This window comes from Euphorbia lathyris, chromosome 9 (genome assembly GCF_963576675.1).
Source record: "Euphorbia lathyris chromosome 9, ddEupLath1.1, whole genome shotgun sequence".
NCBI classification, from domain to species: domain Eukaryota; kingdom Viridiplantae; phylum Streptophyta; class Magnoliopsida; order Malpighiales; family Euphorbiaceae; genus Euphorbia; species Euphorbia lathyris.
In genome coordinates this window covers 19,710,087-19,726,797 of record NC_088918.1, presented here as the reverse complement: position 1 = coordinate 19,726,797, position 16,711 = coordinate 19,710,087, and the positions used below count along the sequence as shown (strand labels likewise).

The window sequence follows — 16,711 nt, the reverse complement described above, 5'->3', positions numbered from 1 at the left end:
AAAGGAAGATAGGAAGATCAAAAGTCTTGGAATCATTAATGAAGGAGCTGCCAACCGTTTCGCGCAACCAAGGAGAAGAGGGGAGAGACCGTTCACGTTTGGGGAAGTGAGAAGGTTAGAGGTATTATGGAAAAGTCATACAAAATCAGTCTAGATATGTAGTAGGTTGAGTAAATGAGTTAAATATGTAAATAGACCTCCCATTTGACATAGTTTTGTAATTTTCCCAATAAAAAATAAATTAGGAAATATTAGGTTGTGAATAAACCATTCTTGAATGATGCTTAGACATAAAAACTATGATAGAAATACAAACATGTAAATAGAAAAATTCAAAGTAATTTTTTATATTTGGATGTAATTTATTAGAATTTTATTATATATATGTTTAATATATATATATATAATTTGTTAATAATGTCATTCAGTTCAACCAATCCGAGTCAATTGGTTGAACCCATTAACCCCTGAACCTTTTATCACATCGGTTCAATGTCTGGTTCGGTTACATGTTTTTTGGTATTGGATGTATGTATGTATTTTGGATTGGATTGTATACATGTTTTTTGATGTATGTATTTTGGATTGGATTGTATACCCGTGCATACTATGTTTTTACGTACTTTTAGAGAGAGAAAATAGAAAGGGCGAGTGGGTGTGTTTAGAGAGAGAATGAATTAAAGAGGAAAAATTACAAAACTGGGTCAAATGGAAGACCCATTTACATATTTAGACCAATTACGTAAGTCATTACATATCTAAACTATATATTTGTGACTTTTTCAAAATACCTCAAACCTTTCATCTTCTCCATTCTTTTCTATCGGTTTCATCTCCCCCTTCCCGTCTATCGTGTCGTCTTTCCCTTTCATTTATATTGTGCGAATCACATCCATTTTTTCATCATCATGTCTCTTCTTTCTTTCATTGTCTCGCTGTTTTTGTGAAGGCATAGTTCTTCATCTTCCTGTTTCTTCTTCGTCTCTTTGTTTCTTTCTTATTGTGCGAATCAAAAGCATCGTTATTCGATGTTCTTCTGTATTTATCAAATGTTTATTATCGATTTCAATGGAAAAAGACAGAAATAAGGTAAGTATCTACTCTATTTCTCCTATTTCATCTTTCTCTCTTTCTAGAAAATGGGTTACAGGACGAGTTTGCTTCACATTTTGTGAAGCCTGCGAAGCAAAATCATTATCTAAAGTAGTATTTTCTCCAGAAAATAACTTCACAGAATGATTTTGCTTTATATTTTTATCGAAGCATGCGAAGCAAAATCATCATTTTTAGCTTGTTTTTCTTTTCACAGACTTTGCATATTCGCTTCCTACGAAGCAGAATCATCATTTTCAAGTGTATTTCTCTTCGCAGACTTCGCATATTCGCTTTCTGCGAAGCATTTCTTTCATTATTTCCCTAAAATGACTTAATTTTTGTGAAGGTTGGATACAAATGCATCAATCATATTGATCCGTTTAGCTTGAATACAAAGGCATCAATCACAATGAGGGGTGATTGAGATGTGATGAAGATGGTGGAGACCAAGACATCAAATTCAAGTATCCGTTTAGATTGAATACAAAGACATCAATCACAAAGAGGGGTTGATTGGGATGTGATGAAGATGGTGAAAACCAAATGTTCTAGTTCCTTTTGCTTCTGAACTTCTTAGCAAATGTTCTGAAGTACACTAGGGAGAAAGCGTGCTTTCAGAACATTTTGCTAATCATTCTATTCTGGAAGCACACTTCATCCATCACTGAGGTTTAGAGTTTAATGTTTGAATTATTATTGCAATCTTGTTGTAAATTTTGATAATGCTATAATTTTAATCTTTTAATTATTGTTGCAATCTTGTTGTTATGATTTTGATAATGTTATGATTTTAATGTAATATATCACTTCGCATTTTTCACAAACTGCGAAGTTTGTGAAAGTAAATACCACTTCAGTACATGATTTTACTTTGCAGTTTGTGGAAACTGCGAAGAAAAACTCATTCTATGAAGTAGTATTTATTTTGGTAATTTTCCAATTAAAGAGAGATGAGAGAAGGAGAAAATAGTGAATTTGATATTTTGTTTCTGTTTTTTACTTTTTACTTTCTCCTCCTAATCAAGAAAGTTATTTTATTTAGAGTAAATTTTAAATAAAACCCTTCTGGTTTCACTAATTTTCAAAAAAAGGATTGTGGTTTACTTTTTTGTCAAAACGAGGATTGAAGTTTTCAACTTTAGCAAAATAAGGACTTTTTCGATTGATACTATTAAAATCACCCTTGACGATTTCAAAAATGACATATTTTAAGAACTATTAATATTCTAAACAACTTTAATTCTTCAATTTTTTATTTTGAGATTGTTTAGATAATGTTTGGTAAAAAGAGAGAAAGTTAATGTTTAGAGAGAAAGTTCTAAAAAAGATGATTTTTGAAAATCGAAAATGTAGTTCCATAAAAAAATATGATATTGAACAACTTTAATTCTTGAAAATTTTCATTTTCAGATCGTTAAAGATAGTTTTAATAGCATTAATCCAAGTGCGAAACCTCAACCCTCATTTTGACAAAAAAGTAAACCACAATCTTTTATCTGAAAATTAGTAAAACTATAGCAGTTTTATTTGAAATTTACTCTTTTATTTATTTATTTACAGTAAATGAAAATGTCCATTCAAAATCTAGTGTTATCCAAACTCTGACATAAAAGTTAAATAAAGATTGAATTTGATAATCTTATCAACTCAATACTTTTTTTTTTTTCCATATATAATTGACCAAGTTGAATTTAACCAAGAAGTTTTTAATCATTCTCAACCAGTACATCGCCTCTCGACCCATCCATCACCGTCCAAAGGTACATCGTCGGCGTTCCAGTCTTTCAAACGTTTATCGCCGTTGCTCTAAAGATACCTAACTACAGCCGCGTTATTCGTCTCTTCTGTGCAATCTTCTGTTCACATCTGGTTTTTTTTGATGCTCTTGTGCTTTGCTACTGTTACACGATCTAGTTTTGCAAAATGAAGCCATCGAATCGCATTTCCGAGGAAGCTGAACTTTGCTGAGCACTCTAGTGTATTAGAAGCAGAAGCTGAACAAAAACAAGTCCATCAAAATCCCAGGTAAATTCTTAAAATTAAAATTGAGTATTTGGCAGTGAATGATTCGCATTTGATTTATATAATGCACGCGAAAAGAAAATTGTTAATGCAAATGAAATAAGAAATTTATGATTCTCTTTTTTTTTTTTTAAAATTTAAATGAATGAAATAAGAAATTTATCAGTAGCAGCAAATAATCCATAGTTAATGCAAATGGCATAATTGACGACTTACAGGTCTGTTAAGCATCAAATGGCAAGACAGATTATAGATGAGAATGGTGGCTTAGCTCTTCAAGTCGACTTATGTCTTTTGATTTGTAGCAATATGTTTCCTGAAGGCTCTAACATACCAATTGAAGATTTAGCTATAATTGGGATGGGCCTGAAGTTGTTTGAAGATGTGCAAGATATGATTGGAGCGAGACAACGAGTCCTTCTTCTCATTGAAATTATCCGTTACCGTCATGGAATTAATGAGCTCCGTGTTGAGAAAGATGAGTATGAGAATCAGTATGTCAAAATGCTGGTTGGGACACGTAATTCGAAAAGGTTGATTGCCTTAAGAAATCAATTTATGTTTGATCGTGAGACTATAATGGAAAAGTTGCTGCAGACAACTAGGTTTGCAACTAAGTTTGAATCTTGCCGTGGACTTTCACTTCTGCTTAAAAGAATCAGTGAGTATCCTGTTAATTTGAATTGTCCAAAACTTGCTCTGCTCCAAATTAGATATGGGGAAGATTCAACAATCCTTCCAGCTGACTTTTTTCAAGGAATGAAAGAGCTCCGGGTTTTATCTTTGGATGTGCCATCACTTCCATATCCACTTGATGTGCTAAGGAATCTTCGGACATTGTATCTTAAAGTAGTTAAGTTGAAATATATGTCTGTGATTGGAGGTCTGATAAATCTGGAATTTCTTTCAATTTCTACCTTGAGTTCAGCAGGTATTCCTGAAGTGATGGGACAACTAGAAAATTTGAGGTTGCTTGATGTGAGAAAAATGAACCTTGCATACATTTCACCAGGTGTATTTTCAAGAATGTCAAAACTAGAGGAGTTATATCTGCCATCAAGCTTCAAAAGGTGGGGATGTAGGGAAAAAGAAGAATATAATGATTATGATGAATGCGAATCAGGGGGAGAAGATCACTATGGAAATGAGGAGAGAATCAATGCAAGCCTTAGTGAGATACTATCTCTTTCGCTAAATGCATTACAAATTTGCATACCAAATGCTTCTCTTTTGCCTATAGCATCACCGACCTTCAAAAACATTCGGCAATTTAAAATTCTTGTGCCGAATAATCTTATCTATCGACCATTTGACAAAGGTTCAATGAATATGTTGCAACTAGCAGGTGATGCATGTGACATCAAAGAGAGCGGTGTATGTAATTTGATGAGGCGAACAGGGCACTTGAGTTTGACAAGAGTGAAAAATCTGAAGAATCTTGTGCACCAGCTGGAAGACTATCATTTTCCATGGTTGAATGAGATGATTATTACTGAATGTGATGAACTAGAATACTTAATTGATATTAGAGAAAATTGTATTCCTTTTAGTTTGTTCTGGGAGTTGAAGACTCTCCATCTGTCAATGTTATCTAGTTTGAAAGAAATTTGGCGTGGACCACATATTGGATGGTTTCAGAACTTGAGACAGATAAACATAAGGTTCTGTCATAAATTGAAATATGTGTTTCCTATGTCAATGGCTAGTGAATTGAGAAATCTCCATAGCATAGAGATACTTGATTGTGATGAAATGGAGGGAATTTTCAAGACGGAAGTGGATGATTACTTAAACGGATTTTATTGTCTTGAAGAATTATATTTGTATTCGCTTCCAAAGCTGGTTGGTTTTCTAGTAGAGAAGGATTGTACAAAAGTTGGGGCTTATGAAGACACCAAGCAATCTTTGACAATGAATGAGGTAAAAGCACTTATACTTATGTTGTATTTTCTTTTTCATTTTAGATTGTTAGTTTGGTCTAGAAAGATTAGGCCTCTATAAGTCTTGAATGTTAATATTCCATAAAACAAATACCTTTTTTATATGCAGAATATATTTGGATTGGCATATATGTATATATTTTAATTTTTTTAATGTTACTCGAACGGTATCTCTCTCATAGGTGGTGTCGAATGGTAGGAACTTGGAGGGACAAATTAGTAGATTTGGTGTCAATTCGCGACCAACCTCAATAAGTAAATGGAAAAATAAGCTGCTATTATCTACCCAAAATAAACAGGTATGCAGTTAATTATTTGATTATTATAATTATATTATGCGTGCATTGCTTTAGTTAATTTGTTTTTGAAGTCAAATTAATATTAGGCGGAAATTCTAAAGGAAGCCTGAGATGTTGGATTCAAAATTTAGCTCCTTCACTGTGTTAATTTTTACCTTTAATATTTTCTCCGTGGCCTGTCACTACCACTAACAGCAGCTAATGGTTGATAATTTTAGAATTTTGGTTGCCTGATGTTGTTTTATCTCCGTTATGCTTCTTATAATAAGTAATCATGGAACCATGTCTGATTTGTGCAATTTTCATACTTATATGGAATATTTTGTGTTAGACTTTTTACACTTTTCAAAATTTTTTTCTAGAAAGAGAGAAATGATTTTCAATTCAAGGAAAAAAGAACTTATAAATTGCTGCATGAACATAATTTTATAAAGAATTGGATTAGCACAGTTAAAACTATAAACAGTGAGAAGAATATTTTTCTTAAATACATTTTTTTTTATCTTAATTCTTATATGTAGGTATAAAATGCATTTTTAATTTATTTTCTTCCATATTATAAAGTAGATTCGTGAATTTAAGAGAGATGAACGATACGAATGGCAGTTTGTGAAGTTAATAGGAGAAATTGAGAACTCTTTTAAATCTAATATGGGGTAATTATGGAATTTCTTGCTTAAGATTCATTTACTTATAGATATAATAATAGATGCCAAATAGTAATTTATTTATCATTTGCCTTGTTTGATTTGAAGGTTTCACTTATCAAGAACACAGATGTAATTAGCCATATGGAGATGAATTGTGCATTTTCATCCAAGTTATTGGTGAAGAAAAGATTAGAAAATTTGAAAAAACTCAAAATAGCATTTTGTGATGCAATAAAAGTTATATTCTCGTGTAAGGATAAGCATGGAGCTATTGGGGTGCTTAATTCATTGAAAGAGCTAGAGTTGTTTGGTCTACGAAATTTGGTACATATATGGTTTCAGGTTCCTTCAGAAACCACAGCTTTTTGGAACTTACAACTTCTGGTTTTAGTAGATTGTCACAACTTATATCTTTTCTCACCTGGAGTAGCCAACCTTTTGGTTCAATTACAAGAAGTACAGATTAGTCGTTGTGAGAAGATGGAAGAAATTGTTCTAAATGAGAACAAGAGAAATTGTTCTACGGATAAAATTATATTTCATCAATTAAGGGCTTTGGAACTTCAATATATGTCAAGTCTTAGGATTTTCTATGGTGGGATTTGCGCAATTGAATTGCCTTTGTTAGAATCTTTGAAGCTTAATCAATGCAATAAGATGGAATCTTTCTCTTATGGATCATTGTATACGCCAAAGCTTGACGGAATACAAATAAATGGGAGATCATATTCATCAGGAAGAGATCTTAATGCTACTATGGAGTGGTAAACTCTCATATCTATACTTCCTACGACATTAATGATACAATGTTATTCCACTTGCTGTGGATGATACTAAGTGCATGGCTTTTTTAGTATATAACTTTTGCAATATTTATTTAATTCATGACATTTTGAACTATATGATTGTAAAACTTTTACTAATTTTTTTTTTTAAATATGTTTGAATGGAGCATTCTGAGGGCGAGCCTTGGCGCAACGGTAAACGTTGTTGTCGTGTGACCGAGAGGTCACGGGTTCGAGTCTTAGGAGCGGTCTCTTGCCAAAAAAAAAAAAAAATTGGCAGGGGAAGGCTTGTCCCCAATACACCCTTGTGGTGGGACCCCTCCCCGGACCCTCGCCTAGCGGGAACGCGTAGTGCACCGGGCCGCCCTTTTATATGTTTGAATGGAGCATTCTAGATGTTGGCAAGATTTATTTATTTATTTATTACATGAATGACCCCAAGTGATTTTACATTGCTATTCTCTTCTAAGACTCGGGTACGAGTCTTAGGAGCGGCCTCTTGCCAAAAAAATTGGCAAGGGAAGGCTTGCCCCCAGTACACCCTTGTGATGGGACCCCTCCCCGGACCCTCGCTTAGCGAGGACGCGTAATGCACCGGGCCGCCCTTTTTAGTAGGAGATATCTGTAGACATAAGCAAATTTACCAGACCTCAAAAAATATTTTGTCCTTTTTTATCTACTTTATATGTCCAAATATTTTTGTTAAATTTATCTATCAAAGCTAAAAACATTAAAAAACTTGATAATATTTATAAAAATGAAAGATAAAATTATTTTTCTTGTTCTAACTCTAATTGATTGAATCCTTTTCATATCTTCGAAAAGAACATACTTGGTATTACAGTTAAGATTCTTTTATTCTTTTTCAGGTTGAAGAAATGAGACTCTGAAAACGTTATCAAGATTACTGGTGCATATTCTGTTCAATACCTCAACCCATTTAAAGAGTAATCAATTTTTATCTTTACTATGATATGAAGATTGAGGTTTTCCATTTGTTTGGTGTGCAATTGAAAGGGAGCATCAAGTGTTCATATTTATCTAGATGTTACAACTCCATAAATGTCGGAACTTCATTTTCTCATCGGTGTCTATATTATCTAGTGGCGTCTATTATTAATATGATATATAGTGGTCGTTTGCAATTTGTTTTCAGTTTCTAGGATTGGATTTGTTGATGCAGTCTTAAGATGGCCAAGGAAAAGAGTTGCTTTGTCTTTCCATTTACCTTTTCTAACTCACAGACATACACATATATTATATATATGCTTTTGCATTTGGAGAAAGCATGGAACCTAATTTGAAACAAAGCGGAAGTTTTGGAGATCATCTTTCTTTTCATTGATAAAAAAATATAAATGTGCACCAATTAATTTAGCTTTATTTGGATTTCTTATGTGCCAATAAATGTGGAATATTGGATATAACTATCTGATAGAGAGTTTCTTATTCCTATGTTGCACAATGTGAATTCTTCCTTTTTATCATTTTGCTTACTCATATGTTTTTAAAGCTCTTCATATCCTCTAAACTTATTTTTTTTCTGGATCTTTTGAAATTCTTTCACAAATTTGACGTACCAATACCCTACATGTAGCACCTTCATCCACGAAAGTGCAACACTTTATTTCTCACTTAGGACTCTGTATATTGTTGACTTCTCCTTGTAAGTTGTAACTGCCGAATCAGGAAAACACACAGCAGGCTTTCCTGATTCATTAAAACATTTCATTGATTGAGGGTATATTAGGAAAATGTCAACAATATTTAATGTTATCTTGTTCAGCGTGAAATCATTTTTGTGCCTATCTTTGTAGGACAGAGGGAGTATAATTAAGAGAAATGTTCTGTCACACAAGTGATTCCTGATAGTTCTTTTGCAGGTGGAAAGAAAACATATACAAGCAGGTGAATTTGTTCGGCTCAGATAAGATATGAAATATTATCTAAAAAGTCAACTGTGTGGTTTTGTGAGGAAGATTAAGATTAGCATGTCTGATGGAGAGAGTGATGTTTTCAACTGTCCAGAATTAAGGAGATGTTGAGATAGTTGCTGTTTCAAAATCTCAGCAAAACAGGGAACATGAAAAAGAAGGTAAAATTTCTAAGAAAAATTGCCAACTTTGTGTGTGTTTGTCCATGTTCCAATCATTTTAGCTCAAAACCTAACAGACATACATTATGAATTTACGTGTAAAACTTGTTTTTAATTATGTAGGCATCAAAATGAATTGGGAAAGTGAAAGGTGCAATATTCCATATGAATTGGGGAAGTGAAGGACGCACTCTTCCATACACAGACTGGTCAGAAGTGTTTCCAATGAAGAGAATACTATCACTTCCTTGATATTCAATGTGGCGAGATATGCAGGTTTGGTGTCTTATAATTCCATGTTTATATAATTTTAAGCCCAAACCTAAAATTTGTTCTTAAAGCCTAAGATCAATGTTTTAAAAACAGGATCGGAAGTCGAACCATATTGACAACTGGGTCAGGGTTAATGGGTTCAACCGGTTGATTGTGATTGGGGGTGGGGGTGGTGCGCGTGTGTGACACGTTGGAACTATGAAGAAGGTAACTTTGGTCTATAACTTTTGTTTTTAACTTGACATTAGTCCATGTGTATTTGGTGCTATGAACTAGCATTCCTCAAATTAGAAATATCACACGTTTGCAATTTTTGGGGTGCATCATAGAAGGTATTTGGTCTATAACTTTTGTTTTTAACTCGATATTCATCCATGTATATTTGGTTCCATGTAAATAATTAAGTCATGTTTGTTTGTTGTGTTTAGAAAACATAAAACCTTGAAAAATTTCTTATATGGTTGTTTTTTCTGATAATGGACTAAAATTGAAAAGTTCATTGTGTTTGAGGACCATTATGTGCTTATAGAGTTGTTTTGATTAGTAATAGACTGCTTTTTCAAGAACAATTGCAATTAGGTCTAGTGGCGAATACAAGATTGGTCAAAAAAATTGCGATTGGTCAAAAAAATTGCAATTAGGTCTAGTGGCGAATACAAGATTTGTCCATTGGGGGGCCAATTTTACACTTGCATGCTTAATATTTTTATTTATTTTGGCTGAATCGAACTTATGAATTTTTTTTTTTTTTCTGAATATATACGTGAACCAATTTTTACGTACCAATATAAAATTTCTCAAAGCTAGATTTGGACTACAAAAACATGTTAACTTTGGAAAATTTATCGCTTATTATATGTTAATCTAGTTGAATTTTGTAATTAAGTACAAACTCAATTAGTTAATTAACCGCCCGTAATTAAATATAAAACCTCAATGAGTTAATTTTTATTAATCATATAACAATCCTCAATTTATGGAATTCCCAATTTATCAAATACACAATCAAAGTTCTAAGTCAAATCACCAATTTATTAAATACCCAATTAAAGTTCTATCAAATCCTCAATTTTATCAAATGCCCAATCAAAAGTTCTAGATCAAATCTTCATTTTATCAAATACCCAATCAAAGTTTAATCAAATTAATAATTTAGCACCCCCATAGCCTCAAACTTTGTGGAGACAGGGGCCGGAAGCCCTCCTGGTCACGGTGGTTTCGGTAGCCGGAGGGAAACTAAGCTTAGAGTAAGCTCACAATCCTGCCACGTAGAAGCTCTACAATCTATGAATAAAGTAAGCTCAGGTTGAGGTAAACAACTAAGTTTACGTTACAGCTTTATTTACTTATTGCGATCCTCATCTTACAGTCCTTTCATAATCTGACTTAGGCATCAGAGCAGATTTACCGTATAAACACCCCTTTTTGACCTTGTTTTCGTACAATTGCAGATTGACACATGGGCTCTATAGATTCAACACGTAAAATATGAGCGATGACATTGCTTAGGATATTTTTTATGAACATTGATGCAGCATAAACAACTATTACATCTAATGCATTTTCCATTATCTTGAAAAATGATATGTTAATTTTCATCCTCTCATGGAGCGTTTCATATTCTAAAACATGAAGACGAAATAGATATCATATTCTAAAACTTAAAATTTAAAATAGAAATTTGGACTTATTTTAGGTATAAAATATCATATTATTTGGTCCTTTTTTTAGACCAATATATATATATATATAAAACAAATGGGCCCCTTTTGACTCTGGACGACCGTACTTCTAGTCAATGTCCAGGGCTAGCCTTGTGTACTTTTCTTTTTCTTTCTCTTATCTATAATATGAGATAGATCTACAGGACATATTCTATGGAGAAATTAAAAAACTAGCAAACTAAAATTAGAGAGAAGAAATTTCATCGGATATAATTTATGAAAACACGCAAATATAACTCCTTTTTACTCTTAGGGGCGAAGTAGAAGACTACTCTCAATCAAAATTAGGATCCTAATTGTGACCATGATAGGAATTGAAAAGCTTGAAGTTGAATGCTCGACATGCCAAATTGCTTTCCTACTTGCAAGAATTCACTTTTGTCAAGTGCCTGCGAACTAGGCCATTTCAATTCCCCAAACTCTACTAGTAAAACTTAACGAATAAAGAGTCTCCCAAATTTCAGCAACACTAAACATCAAGGTCTTGCAACTTCCTCCTGCATTTCAGGTTCTAACTGAAAGAAAAAACATCTCATGATCGGTGATGAACCATCCAATGATAATGATAATAGTAGGTGATTCTAAAAGTACAATATATGATTAGAATCTTTTACCTTAATAATAGGTTCACCCATAGAGCTCCACAACATACGCGAGAGTTTTGAATCTCTGACTTCCATGTGCAAAAGGTCACCTTTAGCTACAAGTTGACATTTTGTATGTGGAAGTAAGGGATTCAATGCTCACCCGTATGCTCCAAAGCTCAATGGTGAGCATATCATTGAGATAAGAAATTTTAAGCATATAACCTAATTCTAGGATCAGCTACTCTTATTATCATTGGGTGGTTGATTACAAATCAGAGTGTGCTTTAGTATATTGCCCAAGCTCAATGGTGAGCATATCATTGAGATAAGAAATTTTAAGCATATAACCTAATTCTAGGATCAGCTACTCTTATTATCATTGGGTGGTTGATTACAAATCAGAGTGTGCTTTAGTATATTGCCCATGATGTATTAAGTTTTTGCCTTCACAACTACTCGCAAGCTACACGAAAATCAATAGTTGCTCGTTAGTATGGGTATGTATGAATAGTCATTACTCTATCATCGTTCTAGAACTGGACAGATAAAATAAAAGTAAACGATAGAATAATAAGAAGCCTATAAATGTTAGAAAATAACAGCTTACATCTTAGGTTTTTGAGGTATATAAAATCTAGGCTTATTAAAAACCTTAGGATTCTAATCTTAATAATCATTAGATTTAGACTTATTAGATCTAAAAGGAGTGTCAATTTTTCTGAAAACTGTGGGGATCGGAATAGAAAATTCCAGAAATAGTCGGAAATGGAAATAGAAGGTATTCATTCTCCGAAGTCAAAATAGGAATGGAGTGCGTTACCAAATAAATCACCATATCTAACCCAAAAAAAAAAAAAAAAATCACCATAGGAATTCCTAAAATATCCGTGCTTATAATATATATGCGATTAGAACAAAGCACAAGAGGTCCAATATCATGCAAGGCCCCTGCCCAATGTCACTGAAATATTTCCCTAAAACATATCAAATTGACATTCAGATGATTTCAAACAAAAATGACATTCAGAAATTCAGAATGTGCATTTCCGATCTAGACTACAGTGACTGACCAAGCAGTGACCGTATCAACACTACTGACCAATTGGAAATGACTAATGCAAAAGATCGAAGCAACTCATTTAGATCGATTACGTTAATGGAGACAAAATTTACAAACCCTGGCAATTATTGTAGCAGACAATCGAAGCAACTTATGGAAGAATACACATAAGATGAGATGAGATAACATAAAATAAGAAGTTAGATCGCATACATTACCGCTTGAGAGTCTCGTCGGAGCATCGATCCAAGCTTCTGCTTTTTGTAGGCGGCGATTTCTCTTTTCGCCGATCAACTGGCTTTCACGCATATATGTTATGTACCAAACAATATCTGCAAAGGGCTTTCACGCATATATGTACTGTGTTTTTCCTTTTGTGTGTTAACTGCATTTTAGTTACTCATGCAGTATGCATGTGAAGGTCTTCAACTTCTGCTCATTTCACTGCATTCAGAAAGGAAGGGGCCCATACCATGTGAATTGGGGTCACAAATTACCCCTCTACTCATCCCATAACCAATAGTTTGTTCCATTAAAAAATTACCTTTCTCAGTCATTTGAATTTTTCTATATTTTGTCTTTGACTTTAATGAAAAATTCTAAATCTATCTAAGAATTTCCAAAAGTTGTATCCTATGTCATTTTACTTGGACTTTAGAAAAAAATTAAAAGAAAGTCAAATAAACTACTCATAAAATGAACAACTGCTTCTATGTATATATTTTGAGCATTTTATTAACATCTTTGCTTTGTTTGCGTTTTGGAAATGTAAAAAAATTTTGCTCATTTCTTAATTTAACTTAAGTTAATTTGAATTGCAACATATAAGATAGAATATCCAAATTCAATTCTAATAACACTAGTGTATTTGATAAATAAGAGTTTTCACTTAAAAAATATAAAAAATAGTAAAAATAATAAAAATAGCAAGAATATGAAAAACAGAAATAAAAATAACGTAAAAATACAAAAAGTAAAAATACAAAAAAAATAAAAAACCTAGAAAATAAAAAATACTCCCTCCGTCCCATAATATAAGTCGTTTTAGAAAGTGAATTTTTTTCCAAAATATAAGTCGTTTTGGTTTTCCAAGAACTTTTAGTTTAGTTTTTTGGTCCAAACATTAAATATTTTGTATTGATCTATGTGCTTTTGAACATTCCAATATTTATTGTCCAATAGTGACATGAGAGAGAATTTTTTTTAAGTTAACCAATACAAATTTATTAACTTTACTCAATATTAATTGTATTTCTTAATTTGTGGGAAAACCTCTAAAACGACTTATATTATGGGACGGAGGTAGTAGTAAAAACGTGAAACTTTAATTTTAAAGCGTTTCACGTTTCCATATTCTTTTCGCAAACCCGAAATTCTTGGAAGCTTATCCAAAAACATTACAGGTCATGTTTTCGTAATTTAAAAAAAAAATAAAACCTTATTTCTAACATGTATACATAGACAATTGCATTAGTTTGAAATGTAATTCTATCATTCAAAGCTCATAAAATGCAGTTTTTTCATTTCCGTTTTCGTCATTTTTTGTATTTTTTATCAGTTTTACATTAATATTTGTTGCGTTTTTCACATTTTCGCGTTTTTGTTTTTTCTTAGATAAAACATATTGAATATTTCAAAAATTGATAGTAATAATTAAAAGTTTAAAATAAGTACACTTAAGGATAATTTTGTCTTTTAAACTGCAAAACTACTTATTACATCTTATCACATCCTATGAACCAAACATACTATTAGTTAGGATCATTCCTTTAAAAAACTGTTATTTTTTGAAGATAAATTCAAAACAAAAGTTTGATTAAAAAAATTCACCATATAATGCTTCTATAACTCTGAACGCAATTAATAAACCAATGTTGCTTTTTTAAAGAACCTGGCATACCAAACACTAGGTTCAATGAGCTTGATGTTGTTGTGACATTTAATGTTGGGCGTTTTCTATGTTTACTTTGTCAAAAATAAAGTAAGCATAAACTCTACCAACTTTATAATATTTATTTAATCAATATTTATCTCTTTTATTTTGATGTGTACACTCATTATAAATATTTTAGAATAAGATCTAAACTTGCTTTCCATCGTTTTTGGAAAAGTACATATTTATCCTGACATACGTAAAATTTTATTTCTAACTTTTACAATCAAGATAAATTTTACATATACATAATAGATAATTTATACAAACTGATTTACCATTATTTGACTTGTTATTTAAATGTCAAATCGGACCTTCCAAATATTAATTATATCTAAAATATTTATTCTGTTACTAGCACAGTTATAAATAATCGGCCAAAATATCAATTATTAAGATTGTCGCATACAAGTTAACTACAAAAAGAACTGTTTAAAATGCTTACTCTATTTTATGTTAGTGATATATAAATTTGATCTTCATTAGAAAGGTTATGGATAAAATTTTATCATTTCGTACATTACCAATAAATATACCCTTCTTCAAAAACAATAAAGGTAAATTTAGACCTTATCTCATATATTTGTAACAATTCTAGACATCAAAATAAAAAAGAGGAATATTGAGTGAAAAAATATTATAATTAAAAAGATATATTTGTAAAAAAATCAATCTTAGATTAAGATATTTTCCTAATATTTATTTTTTCGATGCAAAGGAGGGCTCACAGAGCCGTAGAAAAAGCAAAAACAAAGAAACACATATATAAATCATAGATAAGGTCGAGGGGATCTAATCAAGGACTATGATACACCGCTAGCATCATCTAAGGACTCTAGAGAAGCATAAGAAGGACACCGGTCATACACATGAAGGCCTTTTGGAATAGTCAGAGCAAAGTTGGCAAGCTTGTCTGCCACTCGGTTGCTTTCCCTAAATGTGTGGAGAATATTGACTCTCCCCTCTCTATCAATAAGCTCAATGCAAACGAGTATCAGGTTGTTGCATAAGCTAGAGTTCCCGCATCTTCTATTTTTCTATTAGATAACCAAGGTTGAATCACTCTCGATAATAATGTGCTTAATCCCCATGTTCCAAACCAGATCCAAACCTTTGTAAATGGCCCATAGTCTCGCTTGAATGGCAGAACAGATTTCGATCTTGATGGAAAAACCTGACACCCATTTGCCTTCTAAATTTCTGATGACACTACCTCCTCCTGCAATACCTAGATTGCCTTTACTACTTTCGTTCATATTTAGTTTGAAGTAGGGAAGAAAAGGAGCCTGCCAACACACATGGATATCTCTTCGAGTCACAGGCAGACGACTAAAATCCTAACCAATCCTGAAAGCGTTAGAGGTCTCGTTTAGAGTGGATATGAGGAAGCCAATCCTTGTTTCGGTCTCTTGCTATGTCCTTTCAAAGATCTTAATGCAATGCCATTTCCAGAGCCACCATATGCCGTGGTGGAGAAAATAAATTTTCACGTACTAATAAACGCAGGATGAACAAAGGATTTAATGTTAAACAAAATCCAATCTTGCAAATTTAAAGAGGTCCAAAAATTTCAAAGATTATTTGGAATGAAATGGCTCCAAATTTGTTTAGCTTTATAGTGATCTCTAAGGATATGTAAGATTGTCTCAGAATGGACATGGAAAATGGGGGCACATATCAATTTGGGTAAAGCCATGTCTGCTCCGTTCAAAATTGCCCATTAATCTTCCATGAAGCACAATCCATAGGAAGGTGCAGATTTGTGAGGAATTTTCAGCTGCTAAATACTCTTCCAGTCGATGTCCTGCAAACTTGCCAGAGGACATAATTAAGAACAGTAGGCATATGAAGTGTAAAAGAGCCAGTAGGGAAAAGTGCCCACCACATGATGTCTAGGTTGGTATGATCCATATTAATCAGCATACTACTAAGCAAATCTCACCTCCACATGCTCGAGTCCCAGTAAAAAGCAACAGTGTTAAACCTCTCCACAAGAGGAATCTCTCCACTGATGGTTGAAATAATCGGTCTATCTAACAGCCATTTATCAGTCCAAAACAGTTTATTCTCACCATTGCCTACTCTGTGTCACAAACCTGTCGCAATCACATGTTTTTCTTTTACAATACCTCTCCAAGTGTAAGAGGCGATCCGTTTATGTTCTAGGTTGTTACTATAAGATTAGTCCAACTGTATTTGAAACGACGAAGGACTTGACTCCAAAATTGATCCGAATCATAGGGGCAAC

At 32.7% G+C, this 16,711-nt stretch overlaps 1 protein-coding gene across 2 annotated transcripts; it reads left to right on the top strand.

The window, feature by feature from the left end:
* The first annotated feature begins 2,783 nt into the window (after window positions 1-2,783).
* Window positions 2,784-9,582, top strand: LOC136205644 (uncharacterized). Of its 2 annotated transcripts, none has more exons than XM_065996327.1 (8): window positions 2,784-3,120; window positions 3,336-5,037; window positions 5,240-5,356; window positions 6,112-6,770; window positions 7,661-7,701; window positions 8,675-8,886; window positions 9,010-9,162; window positions 9,253-9,582. In XM_065996327.1, the coding sequence occupies exons 2-5, from the start codon at window positions 3,352-3,354 to the stop codon at window positions 7,671-7,673; spliced, it is 2,475 nt and encodes an 824-aa protein (XP_065852399.1). In that variant the 5' UTR covers window positions 2,784-3,120; window positions 3,336-3,351; the 3' UTR covers window positions 7,674-7,701; window positions 8,675-8,886; window positions 9,010-9,162; window positions 9,253-9,582. The 2 variants fall into 2 exon arrangements, with proteins under 2 accessions (XP_065852399.1, XP_065852398.1); XM_065996326.1 differs by having other exon boundaries at window positions 2,785-3,120; window positions 7,661-7,738.
* Window positions 9,583-16,711: the final 7,129 nt, after the last annotated feature.

Coding starts and splice junctions, on each gene's coding strand:
- LOC136205644 (XM_065996327.1), top strand. CDS start 3,352: ATGGCAAGACAGATTATAGATGAGAATGGTGGCTTAGCTCTTCAAGTC. Junction 5,038..5,239: donor AATCTTTGACAATGAATGAG/GTAAAAGCACTT, acceptor TCTCTCTCATAG/GTGGTGTCGAATGGTAGGAA. Junction 5,357..6,111: donor TATCTACCCAAAATAAACAG/GTATGCAGTTAA, acceptor TTTGATTTGAAG/GTTTCACTTATCAAGAACAC.